Source organism: Nycticebus coucang, chromosome 16, assembly GCF_027406575.1.
Source record: "Nycticebus coucang isolate mNycCou1 chromosome 16, mNycCou1.pri, whole genome shotgun sequence".
Taxonomy (NCBI): Eukaryota; Metazoa; Chordata; class Mammalia; order Primates; family Lorisidae; genus Nycticebus; species Nycticebus coucang.
Window position 1 is genome coordinate 77,520,000 of NC_069795.1, and position 27,847 is coordinate 77,547,846.

General features: G+C 34.1%; 1 protein-coding gene across 22 annotated transcripts in view; it reads right to left on the reverse strand.

Annotated features, from left to right (window-relative positions):
- The window catches only part of DLG1 (discs large MAGUK scaffold protein 1), a 354,406-nt gene that overhangs the window by 196,467 nt on the left and 130,092 nt on the right, over positions 1-27,847 (reverse strand). For 18 of the 22 annotated variants that reach the window (XM_053565047.1, XM_053565043.1, XM_053565042.1 and 15 more), the window contains exon 5: positions 26,759-26,923. In XM_053565047.1, the coding sequence (XP_053421022.1) occupies positions 26,759-26,923 (165 nt within the window). Of the gene's footprint in view, positions 1-15,744; positions 16,297-26,758; positions 26,924-27,847 lie in introns of those variants that run through there. The other 4 variants (XM_053565046.1, XM_053565044.1, XM_053565035.1 and 1 more) reach the window with 1 other exon arrangement.

A 27,847-nucleotide genomic window follows, 5' to 3' on the forward strand; every position in this document is an offset into this window, starting at 1 on the left:
CATGTCATAACTATCTCAGAAGCAAATTTCTATAAAATTAGATACATTTTTAAACAAATCACTAACGGTATTAAAATACAAACTTTTTAATTTAAAATGAAAGGAGAAATAGGAAAAAGAAGATCTAGCAATTAATTCTAGTATAGAAACATGAGTACGCATTTGTTAGTTCATAGGCAGATTATTTAGTTCATCAGTCTATTTCTACTTTCAAGATCCATAATATTCAGGTAAGATTTCTTATCCCTTCATTATGAAAAGAGGGTATTCTGTCCTCATTCAGATGATGATCTGGGAAAGGATAAGCTTAGAATAAAACAGAGACCTAAAACTTAAAGATTTGGTTACATAATTACAAATAGAGATGAAAGTACCAATTACAATATGATTTTTTACCTGACTTTAATTATAATGTGCCTAGAGAAATATATACAACCCCAGATTTCATGTCTACTAAACTAAAAAGGGCCCTTAATGTTTCCTAGTAATCACATTTGCCCTATTTTATTCACTCTTCTTCAAGTTCCTAATGTTTCAGGCCCTTGTCACCTCTCTTAGGTGTCTTCTATTTCCTCCCCCTCACTGTTTCAGGCATAATGACCTCCTTTCTGCTCTTTTTTTTTTTTAAAAATAATTAAATCATAACTGTGTACAATATGGGGCACAATGTGCTGATTTGTATACAATGTGGGATGCTTAAATCAAACTGATTAACATACCTATCATCTCACTTACTTATTTGTTGTGGTAAGATATTTATTCTATACTATACTCTTGGTAGTTTTGAAATGTACCACTGCATTATGCACAATAGACGAGGTCCCACCAAATACCCTTCCTCCACCTGCCCCCCCCCCCTTCTGGACTATAGTTGTGTTTTAAAATTTATATGAACGTGTAGGTGATGATATACTGGTTTCATAATAGTACTGAGCACATCAGATACTTTTATTCCCATTCTTGAGATACTTTATTAAAATGAATTATGTTTCAGTTCCCAGATGATTTTTAAAATCATTTCACAACAAAGATATTTGCACCAGAATGTTTATTGCAGCCCAATTCATAATGCTGCCAAGTCATGGAAGCAGCCCAAATGTCCATCAACCCATGAATGGATTAACAAATTGTGGTATATGTATACCATGGAATACTATGCAGCCATAAAAAGGATGGAGACTTTACAACTTTTATGTTTACCTGGATGGAACTGAAACATATTCTTTTTAGTAAAGTAGCTAGAGAATGGAAAAAAAATATGCAATTTACTCTGTACTATTATGAAACCAATATATCATCACCTGCTGCTCTTTTATTATGCTATACATCCTCAGAGTCTTTTTATTTGTTATTCCTCTGCTTATAATGTTTTTGTCCAGATATCTGCATAATTCAGTCATGGCTTTACTCAATATCACCTCCAATTTGAAGCCCCTCTTAGTTACCCTATCAAGCCAACCCCCCCCCCCAGAAATATACATGCTCCCTATTGTCTTCTTGCCTTACCTTTCTTCCAGATGTACCACATACAGTCATGTGCGCATATCAGGTGGTCCCCAATGGAGCTGAAAAATTCCTATTATCTAGCAACACTGTAGCCTTTATTAAGTCCTAGCAAAACACATTACTCACATGGTTGTGGTGAGGCTAGTATAAACAAACCTACTGAGCAGCCAGTTGTATAAAAATATAGCATATACAATTATGTACAGTATGTAACACTTGACAACTATAATAAACAACAATGTTACTGATTTGTGTATTTACTATACTGTAATTTTTATCACTAGTGTGTACTCCTATTTTTTAAAAAGTTAACTGTAAAAAAGATTAAGGCAAGTTCTTTAGAAGATATTCCAGAAGAGGGTATTGTTATCATAGGAGATGACATATTGCCTCTGAAGATCTTCTAATAGGACTAGATATGGAGGTAGAAAGATAGTGATGTTAATGATCCTGACCCTATGTAGGCCTACGCCCATGTGTGTGTTTGTATCTTTGCTTTTTGCAAAAAAGTTAAGAAACATTTTTTAAAAAGAAACAACTTATATAATTAGGATATAAAGAAGAAAATGTTTTTGTGTTTTAAACTAAATGTTATTATAAAAGAATCAAAAAATTAAAATTAAAGAGTTTATAAAAATAAAGTCACAGTAAACTAAGTTTAACTTATTAGCGAAGAAATTTTTATACATTTAGTGTAGCTAAGTATATAGTATTTATGAAATCTACAGTAGTGTACAGTTATGTCCTAGGCTTCCATATTCACCCACCACTCACCCACTGACTCTCCCAGAGCACCTTCCAGCCCTGTAAGTTCCATTCACAGTAAGTGGCCTATATAGGTATGCCTATTTTAATTGTACTTATCATCTTATCTTTTATACTATAATTTTACTACAACTTTTCTATGTTTAGGTATGAGTAGATATACAAATAACTTACCATTGTGGTTCAACTGCCTATAGTATTCAGTATAGTAACATGTTGTACTGTTTGTGGCCTAGGAGCAATAGGCTGTATTACTGTTGCTTGTAACAGTCAGTACAGTAACATGCAGCTTAGGAGCAACAGCTATACCATATAGCCAAGGCATATATTAAGCTATACTGCCCCGTTTCCCCGAAAATAAGACAGTGTCTTATATTAAGGTGTGCTCCCAAAGATGTGCTATGTCTTATTTTCGGAGGATGTCTTATTTTCGGGGAAACAGGGTATCTAGGTTTGTGTAAATATACCCTGTGACGTTTGCATGACAATAAAAATCACCTAACGAAAACATTTTCCCAGAACACAATGCTGTCATTAAATTACTTAGGACTATATCTTAGCTAATTATATTTATTATTTATCCTCATGTACTGATTTTTTTTTGGGGGGTGGGGGGGAGGCCAAGTCTCATTCAATCACCCAGGCTAGAATGCCTTAGTGTCATCATAGCTCACTACAATCTCCCATTCCTGGGCTCAAGGACCTTTCTGGCTTAGCCTTCCAAGTAGCTAGGACTACAGGTACTAGCTGTAGTTCATATCATTATTCTTTTTTTAATGTAGACCATCATAATGGTCTCATTTAAATTTAAAAAAAAAAATTGTAAAGGCAGCATCTTGTTATGTTAGGCTGGTGTCAAACTCCTGGGCTCAAGCAATCCTTCCATCTCAACTCCCAGAGTGCTCAGATTACAAGCACTGAACCACCGTTTTCGGCCTCTTTCTTCACCTACCTTAATATCTGATCTATAAGGACAAGGATTTCTGTTCTGTTCAATACTGTATGCCCAGCACCTAGAACAGTGCCCATAGGAAGTAGTTTACATGTTTGTTGGTTGAATAAAACCAGGTGACAACTAAAAGAGTCAGTTTCATCAGCACTCTAAAATGATTCAGGAAATACACTGTTTCCTTGAAAATAAGACAGGGTCTTATTTTAAGGTGTGCTCCCAAAGATACGCTAGGTCTTATTTTCAGGGGACGTCTTATCTTTCCTGTAAGTAGGTCTTATTTTCGGAGGATGTCTTATTTTTGGGGAAACAGGGTAGTTTGGGCATACTCATCTCTTACCTACCCCCTTTCAAGCTATCTTCATAGAAGACCCTGCTAAAAGGTTCTTTCTTTGTTCTTGGGCAGCTACTACCAATCAGAAGGTATTCAAGATGTTCTATCATTTGACTTCAGAAGTTTGAAAATGTAAAAATGCCCCCCAAATTGCCAGTTTTATGCTGCTCTCTATCTAGCAGTAACTAAAATGTCCTTTATGAAAATAAACATATCCTGGTCAAGTACATTTGCTCAAAAGATTTCATCTCTTTACTTTTTAAATGGCATTAAAAAGTGAATCTTCTCAGGCGGCACTGTGGCTCAAAGGGGTAGGGCGCCAGCCCCATATGCCAGAGGTGGCGGGTTCAAACTCAGCCCTGGCCAAAAAAACTGCAAAAGAAAAAAAAGTGAATCTTCTCAATGAGAGCTCATATTTAAAAACTGTTGTACCCTTCTTCTGAACTCTAGGTTTTACTAACCTCAATGTGGGTCCTTCATTCTCCTGGAAATAGCTGCTTCAATACTTACCTGACCAATCCCTATACTATATTCTTTCTGTTAAAATAATTGCTATGGTTTCTGTTTTCCTGGCTCTACCTTATCAGTCACCAGTCCTCTAGCTAAGACATAATTCTTTATCATTCTGTAATTAGATTTCTTCTTTATATCTCTAGATTCCTCTGTTAAAGGGCCAAAATATTTTGTAGAACCAATGGTGGTAGTGGCTGTGGGGTGTTAGAAAAGATGATGATGATGACTTCAGTGACATTAGGCATTGTAAGTACTTTACAGTTATTATTTTGTATGTACCTTTCATTTCTGAGTGCTCTGCAGTCAAAGGGTTAATTATCACTAAATCTTGATGTAGATAACGTTTTCATCCCATTTTCCACAGATTAGGAGACAGACTCAGAGTTTAGGTTGATTTGGCCAAGGCACCAATGGCAGTAAATGACAGAATTCAAATTTAAATCCAGGCCATCATACTCTAAAGACAGTAAGTTTAACCAGCATACCCCACTGTCTCCTTAAAATTGCTAAAAAAGTTTTGTCTTTATTGTTATCATTTGACTGCAAAGACAGTATCTTATACCCCTTCCCCAAATAAAATAAATCCTCCATCAATCCTTAGGTCAGGTGTTGGTAAATGTTTTCTCAAACAAAAAGCTCTACTGGCCATGCAGTTTTTGTTGCAACTTTTTAAACTCTGCTGTTGTAGCTCAAAGGTAGCTGCAGACAATACACTAACAAATAGGCATGGCTGTGTTCCAATAAAACTTTATTTTTTTATTTACAAAAACAGGTATGTGGCAGGCCAGATTTGGCTTGTAGCTTATATTCATAGTTTGCTAACCTCTGCTTTAGATGATTTTAAAAAAGAAAAACGGGGGCTGATTATGTTAGTGAAAATAGAAAATGACTTCAAGATACCTATGTTAGCTTTCACTAGCTATAGTTGGTTCAACTCTATTGCAATGTTTCATCTATAATAAAAATAGCCAGCTCCTCCTCCACCAAAGACTAAAGTGACAATTTAAAAAAGAAAACAAATACATATGGAAATTTCAACTTCCATCTAGAGTTCTTTAAAACACTTTTTACGAAAGAAGTCTATATAATAAAGCCATGCTCTTATAATCAAAATAATGTAAGCCTCTATATTGTATACAGACTTCTGATTTGGAAAAAAGTGATTAAAATGATATAAATTTTATCCCTCCCCTCCAAAAGAAATCCTGCTGTGGTATTTAGTATAGCTAAAGCCCTTAATTCCTAAGATTGATATGCATCTTGTTTTTTATCTTCCAAAATACTTTTAAATTGATTTCTTTCCAAATTTACAACCCTTTTGATACATTAGCAGGTCCTAATATATTTAGATTTAAATGTAGAAAAATGAGGGAGAGATGGGCTTTAATTTAACTCCCAGGTTATAATTCTTCTTCTCAAAACCAGCAAAAAAAAAAAAAAATATATATATATATATATATATAGAGAGAGAGAGAGAGAGAGAGTGTGTGTGTGTGTGTAAGGCAGTCAATTGGTTGTATTCTGTCATAACTAGAACTACTTTACACTCCAGAGCTGATTGTGTCAATAGTCAGAGGTTAGACATCATAAATACTAAAAATACTGTTCAGAAATTTGATCAAATTGGGATTTACTAAAGAATGAGCAGGTGGGGTTTCTGTTAAGAGGTGAAAAAGGGAAAAATCCTTTAAATAAATTTATCCAGGGGCAGAAATTGTATTTAGGCTTCTCTTAAAATTCTACTATCTGTCTGCACTCACACAAAATAGTCTTTTGTTGATTGATTTGCATAAGCCTGTAAAATATCACATCAGTTGGTTTATTTTAAAGTTTCTTTAGAAAAGTGATGATTGTAGGCTACTGTTCTCCACATGGTCTGAACAACTATTTTTATCTTTATCAAAAATCTAAAATTTGATATAAAAATGGAAGACTAAAAATGTTATCTAAATAACAGTACCAGAAATACAAAGAATAACACATAAAACATCTTCAAAGAAATTGATACTAAGGAAAATTTTAATAAGAAGAATCTAAGTTCTTCAGATATGTAAGAATATACATGCCTCCTCACAATTTTTCACAAAGGGCTTTGAATTGCTTGTGAAATATACATGATCTTACAAAATCCAATAATGCAGACTTCCTGATTTTTAAGCCACAGTTCTATATAAAAATAGTTTGGGAAATTTATAGTGGCCAAATCATATTTAGAAGCTTCAAATTTCCTGTGAGCTATCAACCGAGTAATAAACACCGGTATAATATTTGTTTATTCACTTGGCAAATACTTATATAGTGCATTCTCCATGCTAGGCTCTACAAAATAAAACACACACACACACACACACACACACACACACCCCTTGTCGTATCAGTATTTGTGAAGCTAATGGTTTAGCAGCTAGTATAAAATCATTACCCCATAGGCTACTGATTTATAGTTGTGATAAAAGGCATGAAGTACACATCTCATGAAAACAAACACTGCTTCAAAATAAACAAAGGGTAGTGGGACTGCAAACTAATACAGTCTCTTTAGAAGGAAGTACAGAGAATCCTCGAAAAACTCAAATCAGACTTCCCATTTGATCCTGCAGTCCCATTACTAGGCATCTACCCAGAAGAAAAACAATCATTTTATCACAAAGACATTTGCACTAAATTGTTTATCACAGCTCAATTTACAATCGTCAAGACGTGTAAACAACCTAAATGCCCAACAACCCAGGAATAAATTAACAAACTGTGGTATATGTATACCATGGAATACTATTCAGCCATAAAAAGATGGAGACTTTACATCTTTTGTATTAACCTGAATGGAGTCAAAGCACGTTGTTCTTAAGAAAGTATCACAGGAATGGAAAACATGTATCCAATGTATTCAATACTAACATGAAACCAGCACATGTACATAAGAGAAAAACTCAATTCAAGTTGGGGGAGGAGCAAGAAGGGTGGGAGGAAGGGAAGAAGGATGGCAGATTGGTGTGCTTCCACTTAATGGGCACAATGTAAGGATATATGGCACATCTCTTGGGTGCACAACTACCACAGGGACTCTACCTAACAAATGCAAACATTGTAACCTAGTTGTTAGTACCCTTACATTAACCTGAAATTAAAAAAAAAAAAAAAAAAAAAAAGAAATGAAACAATGGGCAAAAATGTTACCTAGGCTGATTAACCTACATCAAGATACCAATTTTGCATTTTTAATAGATTTTGTTTTTTTGAGCAGTTTTAGATTCACAGAAAAACTGAGTGGAACAAGTTTGCATACACTCTCCACCCATACACATAGTCTGTCAATATCCCTGGATTGGAGGGGTACATTTGTTACAATCAATGAGCCTTCACTGACATATTATCACCTAAAGTCCATGGTTTCTTTTAAGGTTCACTCTTGGGGTTGGTTAGTCTGGGTTTTGACAAGTGTTTAATGACATTTTCTAATCACATTCCCATTTAGTAGCATACAGAATAGTTTCCTTGTCCTAAAAATCCTCTAGGCTCTTCCTTTTTTCCTCCCTTTTTATTGTTTCCAATGTTTTGCCTTTTCCAGGAAGTGAGATATATATATGAGGAAAGGAAAGGAAAGGAAAGAGTGTGTACCCTTTTCAGTTGGCTTCTTTTACCTAGCAGGATATGCATTTAAAGTTCCTTCTGGTTTTTCATGGCTTAATAGCTCATTTCTTTTTAGTGCTGAATAATATTCCATTGTCTAAAGCCAAACATGATGCACTTTATCTATTTACCAACTAAAAAACATTTTGGTTGCTTTTAGCAATTATGAACAAAGCTGCTATAAACATCTATGTGCAGGTTTTGGTGTGGACATAAGTTTTCAATTAATTTGGGTAAATACCAGGGAGTCCAACTGCTGGATGATATGGTCAATTTTTTATTTTTAAAAGCTTATACAACCATTGTAAACAATTACTTTTTGTTTAATCTTCATCTTTATGCTTTTCAAAAATGTCTAATTGCACGAATGACTGGTTTTTAAACATTATTTAAACATATTTTTGAAGGTTAAGTATAGTAACTGCTGCCTATAATCCCAGCACTTTGGAAGGCTGAGGTGGGAGGATTGATTGAGCCCAGGAACTTGAGATTACAGTGAGCTATGATCACTCCACTGCCCTGTGTAGACAGAACAAAATATATTTTTGAGTAAATACTTAAAGGTCCTCTGTAAACAATTTCCAGAAAAATGGAGATAGAAAATATATTCCATAATATTTTTTCATATGAAAAGAATAATTAATTTCCAAATAAGAATCATGGTGTTAATCTTACAAATTTAGCAGCCTTTTGAGAAATTACCAAAGAAATGCTTTTGTCAAGAGTTAGCATCTCACAACCAATACAACAGAGTTTTTATCCTAACTTTAGTTGTCTGGTTAGTCAATACCAAAGGAGACTATTTCTACCCATGTCTCGAGACAACAACCTACCATCAATCCAGAGACAGCATTCTCAAAGTAGTCTAAGAAGATTTTCTACCTACCCTGCATATATTTGTAGTTTAATACAAAGGCACTGCACTATGGAATAAAAATAATTTATTCCATAGAAATGAATTTATTTAATTTTTTATTTATTATCACTTCAAGACACAATTATCACTAGGCATGATACGAAATGCATGAAATATGTACAGATAACAAAGTTAGGTCAGTCCAAGATGGTTGAAGATGGAAATGTCCTGGTGTGAATATTCAGACCTGTTACCTGGTAGGAATAGTCAAAAGGTAAATGTTTATAAATAGGGTGAACATATGCCTCTGCTTATCTGGGAAGTCTGTATACATGCCTGTTGTCTCACTTTAATTACTAATAATTCCCCTTCCCATTAAAACCTCAAACCATACCCTGGTCTATGTGCTACACTATAGTTGTCCTAGTTGTAAGGAAATCAAATGGTTTCTCTTCTCTCCCAGGCTCATATCCTTGTGTGTACTTCCTCACAGAGGGGTAAAAAAAGATTGTCTTTCTACCTGATGAGCTAAAGAATCTTATAAGTCTTGATAAAACATGTGATGCATGCTTGACAGAAAGTCTCAGAGATAAGACAGATAAACACACCTGCTATAGCCTTCCTTTGTACAAGTTGGTCTGTCCCTGCTTCTCCACTTATTCATGAAATATTTCTTGGTTATCTATTGTGTGCTACCCATTGTTATAGAAAGTGGCGATACAGCAATAAACATAACAAAAACCATACCCACATGAAGCTGACAAGACTAGTGAACAGAAAATTTATCATAAAAGAAGAATCAGGTTAACACTACATCCTATGAACAAAAACAAAAGTAAGACAGAGTAATGTTTGGAGTAAAGGTACGCTACCTTAGAGGAAGGAAAGAATGGAGGTAGGAGAGCAGTTAGATGCCTACTGCTATAGTTCAGGCAACAAATTAACTGATCAGTAGTTGTATAAGTATTGAGAAGTGGCCTGATCATAAATATATCCTGAACATAAAAGCCAATAGGATTTGCTATTAGACTGGATATGGAGGATAAAAAAAAGGAATAGAAGATGATTCCAAGGGTTTCTGTCTTCAGCATCTCAGTGCATAGCACATTGAATGAAGAAGATGAGAACAATAAAATTAGAAGTTTTGTTTAACGTTAACTTTAAGATGCTTAACCCAAGTGGAGATACTGAGTAGGAAATTAGACATACAAGTCTAGTGTACAGGGATTAATTCTGAGCTAAGGGTAGAAATATTGATTATGTAAAGGCATAGGACTCACGAGGATCACCTGTGAAATGTGAGCATAAAAAGAATGAAGTTCAAAGACTGAGTCCTGAGGCACTCTAACATTTATAAAGAAGGATACTGTAAAGAAAACTGAGGTTGGTAGAATATTAGAAGAGTAGTGTCCAGGAGTCAAAGGGAGAAAAGAATTTGAAGGAGGAAGTGATCAATTGTGTTAAAAGGTGTTGTGAACCAAGTAAAATGAAGACTGAGAATTGACCACTGGATCTGATGATAATCTGTACTTCACACAAAGAAGGGTTTTTGCTGGTGTTTTATTGAGAAATATTACCATAGGTGTGTATGCTAATGGCAGTCATTCAGTATAGAGGAAAAGACTGACGATATGGTAAAAAGAGGACAGAATTTCAATTTTATTAAGTTAAAGGGTCTAGGATCTATTACAGAAGTGAGGGTGAGCTTTAGGAATCTAGTTCACTTATTTTAACATGTGAGAAGATACACAGCAAGATTATCAATTGAGAATGAGGGACAGGAAACAGGTACTGAAAGCTTAATATGTAGTTTGGGAGTTGGTGTGGAGGAGGCAGAGTTGCAATAAAGCAAGGTTGGATCTTACCTAGAAGGGCAAGAAAGTTGAGATTATGAAAGGTAGTGTTTATAGTCATGGACCATGGAATCTGAGCAAGGCATGAAGTAAAGTGAGAACACACAAAAGGGTCAACGGACAGTAAAAAGGTGAGCTAGAGGTCTTGAAGAGTTAAAAAAAAAAATCATTGTAGTGGGGGTATTAAAGGAAGTGAGCTGAAAAGAAAGGAAGTGCTTGCTAGTCAAATAGTTTAAGATGCTTGCAGCAGAGATTACTTAAAAGTGGTACAGTTGATGGTAATGAGAAAGTCTTGAATATAATCATTTAAGCGTGTCACTCAAGTAAAAAAACAAAACAAAAAAAATGTTAAAGATATCAGAGAATTGAGAAGTCAAGATTTTGGGTGGATCATTCAAGGGTCTTAAAAATCACTAAGAATGGTTACAGGAATAGTGGTTGGAAAAGACAATTAGTTAATCAGGGCTTTAAACCATCAGTGGGTAAGAGTGTATGGGAGAGATTCAGTTGACTAGAAAAGGAGGGTAAGTAGAAAATACTAGGTACAATTACCCATAAAATATCAATAAGCAAAAAAAGACATTAACTCAACCTATTGGTCCTGTAAAAAAAAAAAAAAATAGTGTTCTCAGGGCAATGCCAAGCTTATACAAGAGAAAACAAGGGGAGATGAACCATCACAGAAGAAATGGCAGATACAGAAGATGCTGATGACAAGTTGGAAATTCCAAGGGACTCAGAGAACAGGTTTGTGTGGGTAGAAATATGTGGGAGTTTAAGACAGATTGGGAATACATTAGAGTCACAAAGGGATAAGGAAATAGAGTGATTTGGAAGGTTTAGACCTTTTGTGGTGAATGAAGCATTTTAAATGGATGTAGACTCTAAGGTTAGTCCTTGTATGGTTGGGGGAGCTTGGTAAGAATTGGATAGATAATCAGTTAAATTTAACTGTGTACTGTGACTAGTTTTTAGCAACTTGAATGAAGGATGTAGGGAAGGAAAGATAAAAAAATTAGTGCTCTCACCAAGAATTCAAGGGGTTCTTTGGGTATCCCTCCCTTAAATCTCATTATTGAAGGTGTTGAGATTTATGGTTCTTTAAAAAAGAACTTTAAAAGTGGATGGCTTGCACTCATAATTAACTCACTCAGTTATTATCTACTGAATGTTAGAATGCTTCACTACCCTTGGTGCTGTAATTTCTAATTATCCATATTTGAATTTGTCCATATACTACTACTACTATTCTAATATAAAAATAAAATAATAATAGCTGCGCCTAACTTTAACGTAGCACTTACTATATGCCAGGCATTGTTCTAAGTATGTTATATATATTAAATCATTTAATAGAATTCAACCATGTTGATACCATAGCTCTAAAAATTAAATCCTCTATAATTCATAATGCACCTGCTTAGGACAAATAGTATTGTTTTTATACAAATTAGCCTTGTATTTTTCCACATGGGTATTTGAATAGTATTTTCCCATATGTCTTTTCTTTTTCTTTCTTTCTTTTTTTTTTTTTAAAGAGACAGAGCCTCACTTTATCGCCCTCCGGAGGAGTGCTGTGGCATCACAGCTCACAGCAACCTCCAGCTCCTGGGCTTAGGTGATTTCCTTGCCTCAGCCTCCCCACTACAGGTGCCCGCCACAATACCCAGCTTTTGTTGTTGTTGTTGCAGTTTGGCCAGGGCCAGTTCGAACCACCCTCGGTATATGGGGCCAGCACCCTATCCACTGAGCCACAGGCACTGTCCTATTTTCCCATATTTCAATTCATGGCAGGGTTTTTCCTCTATGTACATTCTTCAACTTCATTTCTAAGAAGTCTTTATGTCTGTTCAAGTCACTCCTAAGAAAAGAAATTTGTTGCTTTCATTTTAATTTGGCACTGATTGTTTGGGGGGAATCCCTTTGATATTTATAATGACCTATTGTTAGGAATTTTTAAATAGTCCAAAATATATGAATAGTTGCTAACCACATTCAAAGTGATCTAACACTTTACAGCTATTCAAAGTTTATATGATTACTACCATCATTAATAAATGCTGATATCACCAAATAGATAAAACTTTTCACCTAAGAGTTAATCAAGTAGCAAAGTCTAGAAGCAAAGTGATAATGTTCTTTAAAACACCAGTGAATATAAAAATTGGTCTTCAATTGGAATTGGACTGAGCATGCTAAGTAGAACGGGCAGATTGGTGTTAAGTGATCTTAAAAAACAGGAGGGAGGTTGAGAGGAGGAACTAGGAGGGCTTGATAATACCTAAGCCACTTACATTAATCAGTTCAAAATTAAAGATACAAATACTATGAAGGCCCAAATAGAAAAACTTTCACCAAAGTAAAATTAATTCACAAGAAACTCATCTTAATCAAAATTAGGAAAAAACAAAATAACCCCCCTAAAACCCTCAATGTCAACTTCTTAGATACAAGCAAATGATAAAAATTAGAGACAGTTTGCAAACTATATGGTTATCACTACTAGGTAAGGAAATCAGGTGCGTGGGGGATTTGTGTGTCTGGAGGATAATATGAGGAATGGAGGAAGGAAAAGGGATGTGAAGAACAGAGGGGCTGCTATGAAAAACTAAAGATACTTTTGAGGGAAAACGGCAGATCCAATTAATACAGGTAACCAAGAAGTATCAATTAGGTGTCATATTTTGGAAGGCCAGGAGGTAAAATTTCAGGTGATTTTAATTAATTCCATAAACATTTATTAAATACCAACTATGTGCCAAGTCCTATTCTAGAAGCTGTGTGTCTTGCAAAAATTTATAACCACTTGGTTTCCTTATTGTTCATAAAACATTAATGATGTCCTACTAAGTTCCAGGTATTACAATAGAATCTGGTACATAATCTTAGTTATGAACATGGATACCTCCAACCAACAATGTAAATTAATCTGTAAAATAAGTGAATACATTTTTACTTCATAGTGGAAATTTGGGGGGTAATTAAACCAGAGTAATGATTTTAATACTAATGAAGCTTGATTTAATAGTAACTCTCCAATCTTCTAAAAGTATCATGTGGTCTAGTCATAAGGAATTAGATTCATTTAATCTTTCTCTCAAATCTTAGAAAAGAGTGTTTTTGACAACAGTAAAATAGGAGACCTCTGCTATTTATCAATCATAGTACAAAACACTAATACTACTATATTCATAGGTATATAGTACATGCTTGATAAATTATGAAATTTCATCAGTCTAGCAACAAATCTCTCTGCCAGCCATGAATTAGGAGGTGAAATAGAAAAATGTATTCCAGCATCAACTAAGATTCAATTATATCTAAAATTCTTTCTCAGATCCATTATATTTTATCTAATTAAATGGACTCCAGTGAATTATAACAAAAGACCTGGATATATAAACTATCCAATTCAGTTAGAAAAAAAGCATAAAATGAAATGTTGGCACTCCAGAGCAGAAGAAATAGAAGCTAAAACCTCTGACATATTGTCTGTACTTGAAAAGATAAAGGTAAAAGACAAAATGGGGATCAGGAAAGAGGTACAAAAGAAAGAAAAACTCACTCATTTATCAGTATACAGGAATCATCTGAAGCAAACTGGGTGGGAGGGGGTAAATTTTTAAATGGTTTTGTATCGTCAATAGCAAATAGAGGTCATGACTCTATTTCGGTGCAATATGATAGCAACTTTCTGCTCCAACTCCTATGTAACTATAATGTAATTCTATGTTTTTAATAGTTCAACACATGAACTATCTTTCCTATCTTTTCATTTGTATGTCCTTAATAAGATGAGTTACAGATAGAGCAATCTAGTGTGTGTACACACACATATATAGTAGTGTATATGTTTTAAATATATCTTATTGACAATGGAAAATATCATTTTATATTAACCTACTATAAGTAATAATGCCAACTTTTAGTCTTTGCATCTCTTTTATATATGTATGTATGTATGTGTACATATATGTGTGTGTACATATGTGTGTGTGTATCTGTAGTAGTTAAAATTGAGTTAAATTCTTGGGGCAGTATTCAATTTAAGAGTTAAATCAATCATTGCCCTTAAGTAAGTTTTGAGTTTAAGTAATCTCGGTGCCTACATAAAAATAATGACTCTCCCTATTTCAGGAATTCCATTTCTTTCAACCATGTAAGAAAAATAAGTAAATTTCTTAGTTAATAAATTTGACATTAGTTTAAAATCAAAACTATTAAAACTATTTTAGCAACAAAAACAATGAAGAATGTTAGAAATACATTAAAAAATAGAAAACACTTGATAGCTACAGTTTGTATTTATTATGCTGCATCTAATTATTTTTAAAAATCATGGCTATAAGGGAATTTATTTTTTAAAGGCCCCAAGGAATGCACATGTATGTGTTTTGCTAATTTAAATATCAATGATGTCAAAGGACAAAAGTATTCAACTGTTTTTAAAATATACTATTTCTTATCCTTTTATTTTTATTAAAGTTGAACATGTTTAAAAATATACTTTAAAATATTTATCCCAATCCACCCTTATATGAAACAATAAGCATTTCATCCAAATAATTATTCATTTTACTTTATATTTTTCCTCCTATATTCAATACTATTTCATCAAAAAGCAGTGGTTTTTGAGGTTTTTTTCTTTTTTTTTTAATTTGGGAGATTTTCAGTGTTTACTCATCTCTTTGACTATAATTTGAATATGTGAAAAAAACATTCCCCTGACTGTATAATTATACATGTTGACTGATTTCAAATTAACCCTAAATAATATATATTTATAGAAATGGGAAGACTGATTAAATCCTTTGAATAAGCCATAATTTAATATAACTTAAGATATAAGCATACACAATACTAACCAACTGTATTAAATTCAATCTATTCCTAAAACACTAAAAAATGAAAATATTTCAAATTATCTTCTGTTTCTTTGCTATGACAATCTCCCTAAGGTTATCTAATAACATATAAAAACTGAACAAGTATTTTCTTTGGTCAGATATCGTACTCCATAGCATTTAACACAGTCTGAAAATAAGGACATGAGCATTATTAATTTACATTTTATATACCAATGGTTTTATATTTTTCGAGAAGTCATTCAATAGAATTTTAAACTGTTTTGTTTGGCATTACATAAGAGCGTATTTTATGTTCCTCCTTTTGTGCTAAAGACCTGCATAAATGGACTGCAAACAGGCATTTCTGAACATCCAAGATTTCAGTGCATAAGACACTTTTTTTAATAATAAGAAATCTATAGTAAGACATTTTTACAAAGCAAATGTGAACAGAAATATACTGAAAATAATTTCAACAAGTGGTATGTTACCTGGGTGGAGCTGGTGGCTACCGAGATGCAGTCAATAAAGCTATGTCTTCGAGTGAAAAATGCAACTATCTGCTGCCAGCGTGAAGGTTCTGGCTCAGCTTGCAGTTCATCTGATGAACCCTTTTTTGCCCAGTGTTTCTGCTTTGGGCCTACTGAGCCATGGCTAGAGCTAGTATTGCCTCCTCGACTGCCGCGAGAGTACAGAAGTGTGTTGTTTCCGAAAATGTAATTCATCTCTGCAGCCCTGCAGGTGGTTGCCAAGCAGTCTTACTTCTCTACCAGCTGCTGAGTGGTGAATGATCAGTAAAAACTGCAGCTAGAATTACAGCAGCATCACTTGTAGATCAGGGAAAATAAAAACCTGGAGAAATGATGCTCATTTTCTTGGTAATTTCTTCCTATGAAAAAGCTTGTATCTTCCCTCTGTACCTGTTAGCTGTATGATGGCTGAGTTTATTTTTGCAGACAAAAAAGACGACATAAGGTAGATTTCTTTCTCATGATTATTTTTTCACCAGCGTCTGCAGAAACCGAAAGCTGTTCTTTTGTTAGCTGATAACTAGATGGACTGAGATCCAGGAAGTGAGGTCGATTAGCAGGTAAAGAAGGATGTTACAAACACTGGACTACCAAGACCCTGTGGGGCTGCTTGATTTAGTGCACTGGGTGGAGAAACCCTGGATTACCAAGTTTCAATCACAGTCTGTAGTAAAATCCAATGGCATCTTCACGGCTTACATAAATTATAAATATGAACTGAATTATTATAAAACATACAAGAGGATTCTTTCCCATTGTTAAAATAATTTCATTTAAACAATCTTTGCCATTCACATACAAATTTTCATACAAAAAAGGATCTTACATTATTTAGGACTGGTTCTAAGTTTTTTAAAGGTACTATCTATATTAAACTCTGAGGATCTAAGGATAGAGGGAAATTTGTAGTGGAACACATACCCTTTCATGTAATATACTGCGTTTTAAAGCATTTGATAATTTGAGTCTGGAAACAGAAACAGATTAATTAGAAAAACAAATATTTGAAAAAAAGAAAAACAAATATTTGGCTTCTGGAACTTGTATGATAAAAAAGAATGATACTTTTATAATTAAAATTTTAAAATTATCAGTATTATCCTTCTTGCATATTATAAAAATGAAGATTATAAGGCTATATATTTGTAAAACTGCTAAAGAATTAACATTGGTAAATATTTTATTTCACAACCAGTGAAATGTGTTTTATTCTACTTTACCTAAATAATACTCTGGCTCACAAAATAATATTGTTTAGCTGCTAAATGAACATTACCTAACATCTAATACATAGGTCTGCATTTCTCAATATGGTAGTTAACTCAGAATTGTTAAAAATACAGATTGGTATACTCCCTTCCTCTCAGAATTTTTTAGGGTGTGAGAGGGGACCTGGGAATTTTTATTTTTAAAAACTTCCCAAGGGACTTTTAAGCACCCTTAAGTTTAAGACCACAGACTCGTAAGCCTGTCCTCTTAATACTATGCTATATTACTATATATTACAACATGTGGTCATTTCAAAATAGTATAGGCAACAGGGACCTTACCTACCTAATGCAAATGTTATAACCTAATTGTTTATATCCTCATATTAATCTGAAATTTTAAAACATAATATATTTTTTAGAAATATTAAGAAATGCTACTTAATAACTTACCAATGATTAATTCAACTTTTATGTTAACAACAAAACATCAAAAATCCCAACCATCAACTATGGTTATTTTTTCAGACCATTTTGTTGTGGACCAACAAAATATTGCTTATTGTGCTTACCAGTACTAGAAACAGCCTCCTGGAAAGCAGCATTGTCAAAACAGAACACTAAGGTCCACTTCCAATCCTGGCTCAGCAAAAAAAGATGCTAATCCGTCTCTAGGATACCTTCCCTGCGATACTCACATATGCCCAACAAGGACTGAAAGACATGTGGGACTCTTGGGTGTGAGATGTTTTGTGACAGAGTTTTTAGCAGAAAGTTTGGTGCTTCTTCCCAATGACTATGCAGGCAGTAGTAGCAATGTGTAGCCCTAGACACACCAATTCTAGTTAATTGGGGTAGTGAAATAGAGGAAAACATTAAAGGGTGAACACACTAAGAATCCCCTTCTAAAGAAAAAATACAAAACCTCTTGAAAAAAAAATTCAAACTTTACTGTGGACTAGGGACTTAATGAAGAACTGATTGATGTAGTTTATACAAGTGCTGTAGTAATTGATTTGGCACCCCCCAAAAATGTGCCTTGATTCATGTCTAATGAAAACGTAGGGAAAGGCAAGGGGGGAACCCTAGAATTGATATTGGCTCTATTACCTTGGATTAGCAGGGATGAGGATACTGAATACAAATGATGAATGCAAATCTTCCACCTCAAGTTGCAAATAGTACTAATACAGAAAGAATAGTAAGCCTTTAGTGTCACAGATTCATCATAGCAAGCCAAAGAGCGTGGGGGGTACAATGTAAAGTTGACAGATCACAATATCCCATTTTTCCCCGAGTACAGGATAGAAATACTTTTCAATGTATGAATTCATTCATACTAAAAAATAACTTCAAGTTTAAGAAAGATATTCTGTTACATGACCTACAAAAATCTAGGATCACCGTATCCATTGGGCAAAGGTTAGCGCATGCACACAAAACCATGTACACACCTAAATCACAACTTGTTTCATGTGATTTGAGGAGTGTAAGATAACCAACTATTCTTTGGTTTAGAATAGCCACAAATATTATGTAGCAGAGATGAAAGATAAAATCCAATAAAACAAAATTTAAATTCATTATGGAAAAACCTGGACAATCTATTTAAAATAATGAATTAAAAAGTAATATGCAAACTAAATTATGAAAAAGAATCACTATTATCATTGTAATATGGTATATACAGAATTAAGATTCCTTTTTCTATGCAGTTTTAATTTTTCTTTATCATATAGTAAAATAATTTACAGTATAATTCTAGCCTAAGCAATAGGAGAAAGCTTAATTTAGTAAACTGAGTACAGTTAGTTCATTGGCCCTCCACATGTGGCCTTCCAGATCCCCAAGTGTGGTTCTATAATTGAATCCAAACTTTACAGAAAAAAAAAAATCCTTTATTGAAAGGATTTGTTCTATAAAATCTGGATTCAGTCAAAAGGCCACACTAAAGAATCCAGAAAGACACAGTTCCCTACCCCTGACTGGGGTATTAAATTCCAAAATATGTAACTATACTGAGGTAAGACATGATTGAACTGAAAATAATGATACAAATATGGATTTTTTATTTATGCAGAAAAACCCTGATCCATCTCTCTCATTCTCTCATTCACACACACACACACACACACACACACACACACACTCACACACACACTTGTTCACAAATTCCTTCTATATGAGCACCATCTAGTGGTCACACTGTAAGCAAACTGTATGTGCTTGCTTTAGTATACCAAGTCCATCCAAAACAGCTAAAATTCAAAAATATTTTGATATCTTCTAGAAATGCAAGAACAAAGTTGATTTCAAAAAGTATATACTCAAAACAGGAAAAACTCCATTCCCGCAGTATTCAGTTCAAAGGAGTACATCTGCTTATTCACGTACATTCAGGATAATATGCAGGAGAATATGACACCTCCACTGCTTGTAATTTCTGAAAAACTATTGAGTACTGCTAGTGATTTCATTTTATTCTCAGTACTAGTGGATCAAATGTGTCTAGCCAGAAGATACACTTATTTAGCACAATTATCTGTTCATCTATCCCATTTTCTCTCTGATTTCAAGTCCCTTTTAACAATGTTTACTTTGCACATTCTAGTTTAATCATAATATTCCAAGACACTGGAAGATAAACCAAGTATGAATTCTTTTGTTTCTTTAATGCTCCCTGCCACCTCCCTTACCCCTAATAATGCACCTATTGCCCTACTTAATACTTCATCTATATTTCAATCTATTTGGGAAAAGGCTGGGGTTTTATTTGTTCAACTCACTGTTTTGACCACTTTCTCTAATTCCCAGCTTATTTTCAGTTTTAGAAATCTTAATCCACTTCTTTAGCAACACCAAAATTTACTCACTACGTCCTTCTCTTTGAAATGAGGATTTTTTACTAATATATCTCCAATTTCTTTCTTGTGACTTTTCTCAACACTATCAAGAAAATTTCTCTTTCAGAATCTTAAAGTACAAAATTGTAATTACCTTTATGTTAAGCCCTGAATAAAGTAACTCATTCACTATCTTATTTCATTATTTCAGTAATGAGAACCACCACCAGCACAAGCATCTAAAATATTACTTCATGGCATGTTTCATGCTGGCAAACCCTTCACAAGGTCACTCATCAACTCAAGATACAGATCCTTTACACCTTGCCCTCATTTCCTAATAAACACCTCAAGTAACAGCAATAATATCATTCACTTTCATGCAGTTGTACGGTTTCCTCTTACTATCAATCGCTTTCCTACTGCATTTATTTACCTCAGTAACTGGCTCCTCCTCTGGCTTATCATCTTACACATATCCTTCAATATCTTGTTAGGAGTCAACTTGCTTTTTTAGGAACACTCTAAAATTTTAATTTCTCTATTTTTTCATACTGGGTTTATAAACTATTTTTCCATAAAAATACTAATCATTGAAGTCTAACAAAGTTATTAGTACGTTTAATAAATGTTTGCTAAATGCATGTATTGCTTGACAAACAAAACAAATATTCTAGTAGCTGATTTTTAAAGCATCTATTAAATAAATTTTATTTTTTAACTATTAGCTTTTATGAAAATTGTAAAGAATGAAGCAGTGCTTAATTTATTAATACATTCAACCCAGCAAACCACTACTATCCAAAGATATTTTGTCAAATTACAAAAACAATACAACTGTTAACTGGAGGGCCACATGTGGCCTTGAGGGCACAGGTTCCAAGAACATAAAGACAAAAAGGTAACAAAAATGCCTATTAGGTCATATTTACAGTGTGTTAGCTTTGTGGTTACTTAGTAGGGTTTTTTGGTATATTAGATTTTCAACACTGTTTTTCCTCTCATTCTTTACCTTTTAAATTTTTTCGTCAAGATTATTCAATACTTTATACTTCAAGTCTTTATACTTAGACACTTCAGAGTTTATCCGTGATTTGGAAACGTATACAAATATAATACATATACTGAGTTCCATTTACAGCATGAGAGCTGCTGGCTCCACTCCAAACTATAATACTAAAAGTGGGAAAGCTCCCTATGTTAGTTTTTATTTTTTAAAGGAGGCTGCTAATAGATAAATGATACTACTTTTAAAGAACATATACTTCATTGTTGAGCTTCTTGTAATATTTTTTCTGGTTTTAAAAAATTAAAATCAAAAGTCATTAAAATTTGCCTTATGTCAAAACAAGTTATTTTCTTCAATTTTTAGTTTTCAATCGTTTATTAAAATAATTTAATAAATTATTAAATTAGCCCGCCACAACACCCGGCTATTTTTTGGTTACGGTTGTTGTTGTTGTTTAGCAAGTCTGGGCAGGGCTCAAACTTGCCAGCTTCGATGTACACAGTTGGTGCCCTACTCACTGAGCTAAGGTCACGGAGCCTAAGTTCTACATTTTTTAAGTTTTAAAAAACTTGATATCCAATATTACATGGGAAATATACACGAGAAAATGTGTATAAAAAGTTTTAATGGGAAAAAACATATTAGAGTGTAATTTAGAAACAGATGAAAGAGAATTTAGGTAATTTCTTGTACTGGGAATGATAATCCTTATCTATTCAGCTCCCAGATATAAATCAGATAGCCAGCAAGCCAAAGGATGGGGGGAACCAATTGCTTTACTTAATAGCCCTATTAAGTTATTATTTACAACTGCTTCAGAGACTGACATTATTGATATCTAACAAAAGAAAATAAACTGAAAAAGAGAAGGGCCTACAAAGATGGTCAGGTTTTCATTTGCTTCTTAATGAGATCAGTGGATTACTACCATAGTACACTAGGATTCCTTCATGGTCGTACTTTCTTGGTCTTACCAAAATGAATCAGCAAAAGTTTACATACAAGTACATAAAGACTGCCACTCAACTAAGGCAATGATAAAATGCCAGCAACTGTAAGATGTACACCAGTTTCAGAAAAGATAAAATGTGAAAAATGTCTTTCTTTTTTTTTGGAGACAGAGTCTCACTCTGTTGCCCTCGGTAGTGTCCCGTGGCATCACAGCTCACAGCAACCTCCAGCTCTTGGGCTTCCTCAGCCTTCTGAGTACCTGGGACTACAGGTACCCGCCACAACGCTTGGCTATTTTTTTGTTGCAGTTTAGCTGGGGCCCTACTCAGTGAGCCACAGGCACCACCCAAAAAGATGTCTTAAAACTGATGACAAAGGATATTTTAATTTTAATAACATAATTCTTTAAATAAGTCTCTATCAATTTCATCTTTAAAAAGCTGTTGGGAACATAATCCTTTACCATATAACTAACAAAAAGCAACTGCATGTAAAGAAAAAGAGCATTTTGTGGAGAAACCAAAAGAATCAGGAAAAACTGACTTCATTCCCACATAGTGAGGAATCAAGGAATAAATGAATCAGATTAAGAAAGCAAGTAAGAATCTTATGGCAGTAATAATGCTTTCTACGAATACTAGAAATAAGTCTCGCTCCATTATTAAGATTTGAGAAATGATGTCAGAAATTTACTTTAAAATACCTAACATAGGCCAGTAGATCAAGACCAGCCTAGGCAACTCAGAAGACCCTCTATGAAAAATTTAAAACACTAGCCAGGTGTGGTGGCACACACCTGTAGCCCTAGCCTCTCCAGAGATTGAGACAGAAGGATCACTTGAGCCCAGACATTGGAGGCTGCAGTATGACTGTGCCACTGCACTCCAGCCTGGGCAACAGAATGAGACCCCAGTCTCTGGGAGAAAGAAAGAAAGAAACAAACGAACTTCAACACAGACAGCATAGTGGTAGTAGTAGTACAGTCATCCCTTAGTATACTTGGGAGGTTGTATACTAAGGAATGTATACCCAAATCTTTGTAAATTCAAATCTGCACGTGTTTAGTCCTGAAGTTGGCACTGTAAATATAACAAGTTGACTCTCCATACAGTCATTTTCTTTTTTTTTTTTTTTGATCCATGTTTGTTTGGAAAAAATACACGTAAGTGGGCCTACGTAGTTCACTCCTTTAAGGATCAACTGTAGCAGTAGTGGTGACGGTGGTGCCATGTTGCTTAACTGTGGCTGTAGATGATAAGCACCTGGAAATCTTGTAAAACTACCAAAGGCCAGTCTGCACTCCAAATTACAGCCCAAGACTGATCAGCTAGCATTTAATTATAAAAGTTGTATCTGGAGATAGCTGCTATAGGATTAGTGTCATATTCATCTTTGATCAACACTATCACAATTGAAGTGGGATTTCACTGATAAAATTAGTGGCTTATTAAATAGCAATATGAGATTTCATTGGTGAATTCATAGTATTCCAGTTATATAGATTGGCTAAATTAATCTAGAGACACAATCTATCCTTGCATAAAGGAAAGGAAAGACTGAGAAGGCCTGTATCTTTAGGCATGACATGTGGGGTTTAATCCTTAAAATATGTGGAGATTCATGCATTAACAATCTTGACTCTGGGATATTGTTTTATCTGCCCATGGTAAGCATTTTATTAAACACAGACAGATGGGGCTTCCCCAAATTTAAAGAAGAGGCTACATAAAATATTTTATGCATGCTGGCTGATTGGTTAAATGTCTATGTCAAAATCTGTATGCATATCAAAGTCAACATCACGCCAAAGAAAATACCTATGGAAAAGACTGAAGAGTTAGCTGAAGAGCTGGCCATGTGCAAATTTGCTTTGGTTAATTTGTAACAATAAGAATGACCAGAAATTCAAAACATCAGAAACAAAAGAATTATACATATCCCGGGAAAGGTTTTGGACTAAATAAATAAATAAATTTGGTCAAGAGAAAATGGGCATAGACTGACAACAATAGCAAATACACCAGGAAGAAGAGCTTGAACTTCAAGGGTTCTAAGGTTCTTAAATTGTTCAGAATAAGAGTAAAACTATTTTATAACTTTAGACTTTTAAAGTTAAATATATATATTAAAATTTCTAGGTTAACCATAAAGGAAGAAAAAAAGAATTAATAAATCCCACGCTAGTAAGAAGGAAAAATGAGCCAAGACAATACAATCCACAAGAAAACATGAAAGGAACAAAGTTGCTAATGTTCAAAAATTAAGACACACACTTCTACTGTACAATCTCAATCCCATAAAACTGGATATTCTGAATGTACACGCAAGAGTCTAGAAGGACATGTCAAACTATAAACTGCTTGTGACTGCAGATGACTTTGCTCTTCGCTTCTTGTGTTTTTCAGTTTCCTATATTGCATATGTTAACTTTTGAAAAAATAAAAGGTGTTGTGAAAACTTGAAGAAAAAAAAAGGAAATATATTTTCTAGATAACTCATGGGACAAAGAAAGAAAATAACATATTACATAAAGTGCTATTTAAAGGAAAGTTTACAAAAAATACTATTAGAAAGAAGGCTGATAATGCAATAAGCAAATAACTTGAGACACTAGAAAAGGAAACAAAATAAATTCAAAGAAAGCAGAAAAAATAATTATAAGAAGGGGGGATAAAAGAGCTGTTTCTGTCACTGCATAATTCTCATTTAGTTCCCCAAGGGAGGATCAGATTGCTTATAGCAAACATAATCTTTAATTGATATATAGACTATCCTACATATATATTTATGTTTACATATATAAACATGTATGTGTATATAAACATGTATATATTTATTTGTGTATAAAAGGATAACAGGGGACACACACAGGGCAAGGACACAAGAGAATTTTTTTTTTTTTTTTAAAGATGATTCTTTGAAAGGACCTATCTCTGAAACTGACCATCTTTTGGAAAGGATGATGAAGAAGGCTTGGTGCCCGTAGCTCAGTGGTTAGGGAGCCAGCCACATGCACTGGGGCTGGTGGGTTTGAACCCAGCCCGAGCCTGCTAAACAACAACGACAAAAAATAGCCAAGCGTTGTGGCAGGTGCCTGTAGTCCCAGCTACTTGAGAGGCTGAGGTAAGACAATCGCTTAAGCCCCAGAGTTTGAGGTTGCTGTGAGCTGTGATGCCATAGCACTTTACCATGGGCAATACAGTGAGACTCTGTCTCAAAAAAAAAAAAAAAGATGAAGAAATATCAGTTAAATGTGTATCTGGTATAAAAAGTCAGTGACTGGAAGGAGACATGAAAGCTTTTGTGGGGATGCTAGTGTTTTTGGCGCTGGTTATATGAATATGTTAACTTTGCAAATTCAATGAACTGTACATTTGTGAGTAGAATACTTTTCTGTATTTCTGTTATATGTCAATACAAATTTGTACTAAAAAAAAGATGAAGAAAAAAGGAAGGCAGAAATAAACAATATTATAAACTCTAAAAGGTCTATGTCTACATACGCTATAGACATTAAAAGATACTAACGAGGTATTATCAATAATAATTCTAAAATGAATATGAAATGGGAAAATTCCTAGGAAAAACAGCCATGCAAAATCAACTTTATTTATTATTATTATTTTTTTTTGCAGTTTATGGCCGGGGCTGGGTTTGAACCCGCCACCTCCAGCATATGGGGCCGCTGCCCTACTCCTTTGAGCCACAGGCGCTGCACCAAAATCAACTTTTGATAGAAAATGAATAGTACTATTAACAATTAAGTATTTTGACCAGCAGTATAATCACCCCTCAAAGAGAATTAGGTAGGTTTTACTGGTAAGAAAGGATCCTTATTCACAATACATACAACCAACAATGAATATTCAGAATACAAATGAACCAATACAAATACAAGCAAAAGTCTAAAATGACCATGTCACTTAAGTGACCAAGAAATATATCCCACTTCACTAGTAAACAGAAAAATTCAGATACTATTTCAAAACCAAAACAATGGCAAAAGAATACCAAGTACTGATGAGAATATGGATCAATTAAAAACTGTTATATGCTGCTGCTGAACATGGAAATTATACAACTACTGAAAAACAACCTGATATTATCCACGAAGATGTAAATATAAAATTGGTGTTTACTGAAGCACTTTTTATAATAATAATAAGCTGAAAATACCTTCACATCCATCAAAGGTAAGATAAATTGTAATATATTCATAAAACAGAAAATCCTAGAGCAGTGAAGTGAAATAATAAATATTAGGAATACAATGCTGACCCCCCAAAAATCAGTTTAATAGTACATATAGTATGATTGCTTTTACATAAAGATATGCAAAATAAATAATATATTGATTAAGAGATCTAAATGTATGGTAGAACTTCTTAAGAAAGGATAAATATCAAGTTTAGAATTGTGGTTACTTCTGAAGGAAGAGATAACAACATCAGGAAAAGTTACATACTGGACTTCAAAGACAATGTAATGCTCTTTTTCTGTACCAATATTTAAAACAAATGTTTAAAATGTTTCAATGTATAGTATTTTAAATATACTGTAAAAGTTTCTTTATGGGAGCTTACAGACAAAGAATCACTGAATAAAATTCATACTTCAAACATACTTTTAAAAAATGATATGGGGGCTGGGTGTAGTGGCTCATGCCTATACGCAGCACTTTGGGAGGCCAAGGCAGGAGGTTGCTTGAAGTCAGGAGTTTGAGACCAACTTGAACAACATAGTGAAATCTGGTCTCTATCAAAAACCATCTCCCAAAATTTTAAAAATGTGACTTTTTTGAATACTATTAAGGACCATGAAATTCCTCTTAACTATAAAACTAAAATCAATCAGGAGAATAGGGTGGGGGGGAATACATGAAAGTATAGTTCTTTCTGAGCATGATCTGTACCTATAACAAAAGAAATATATAATTCATAGCAGTAACATAGTTATCATCTTACCTTTATTGGTGAAATATGAGAATGAGAAACAAATCCATGGACATTCTCAATCTCTGACAGGTTCTTCTCTGAGACATGAACCAATTCTGGACCTATCATCTCATTAGTGATTTGTGGGGAAATGTGTTCTTGAGGAGGTGTATCTTCATCCTGATACCGATATTTCTGTAAAGTAGAGAAAACAAATATGAAAAAACCCAAAAAGCAAAGTGAATTTACTTCAAATCATGGTTTTCCTAACTAGCCAATACTCAATGTTTAACAGTATGAAAACTGCTTTTATTGTTGAATACATTAATCTGAGAAAAACAGGATTTCATTTTAGAAGTGATGCCAATAATTTAGTAACAATATTTAATCGGATTAAAAATAATCCAGAGCTAGATGATAAAGAAGTTTGAGTAATAATTTGCCTATTTCTTACCTAATGTTAGCTGAGCCATGTATCCTCTAAGATATTTGTCTAAGTGAAGTCAACATGAAAAGTCAGTTATTCAGCTAAATTATTCTGGTTTTCTTTTACAGTGAATTTATAAAAAATGATTTTAAAAGCCAGCCATTTCAATTTCTAACTGAAATTACTCTAGTAGCTAACAACATTTTTCTTTTATCTACAAAAACTAACACACACTCTCTCTCTCTCATACACACACATCTCTTGTGCAATCTATTCTTTCTTTTTTTTTTGAGACAGTCTCACTCTGTTGTCCTGGGTAGAGTGTCATGGGGTCATTGTAACTTACGGCAACCCTCAAACTCTTGGGCTCAAGTGATCCCCCTGAGTAGCTTGGGACTACAGGAACCCACCACAATGCCTGGCTAGTTTTTCTACGACGCCCAGCTAGTTTTTCTATTTTCAGTAGAAATAGGGTCTCCCCCTTGCTCAGGTTGGTCTCAAAACCCTAAGGTCAAGCAATCCACCTACCTCAGCCTCCCAGAGTGTTAGGATTACAGGTGTGAGCACTGCACCCAGCTGCCCCGTGCAATCTATTCTTTAAAAATCAGCTAATTTATGAAAACTAATGCTACTTCACAGCATATACAAAAATTATAATTATAGGAAATAGGAGAAAGTACAGTACGTTTCTC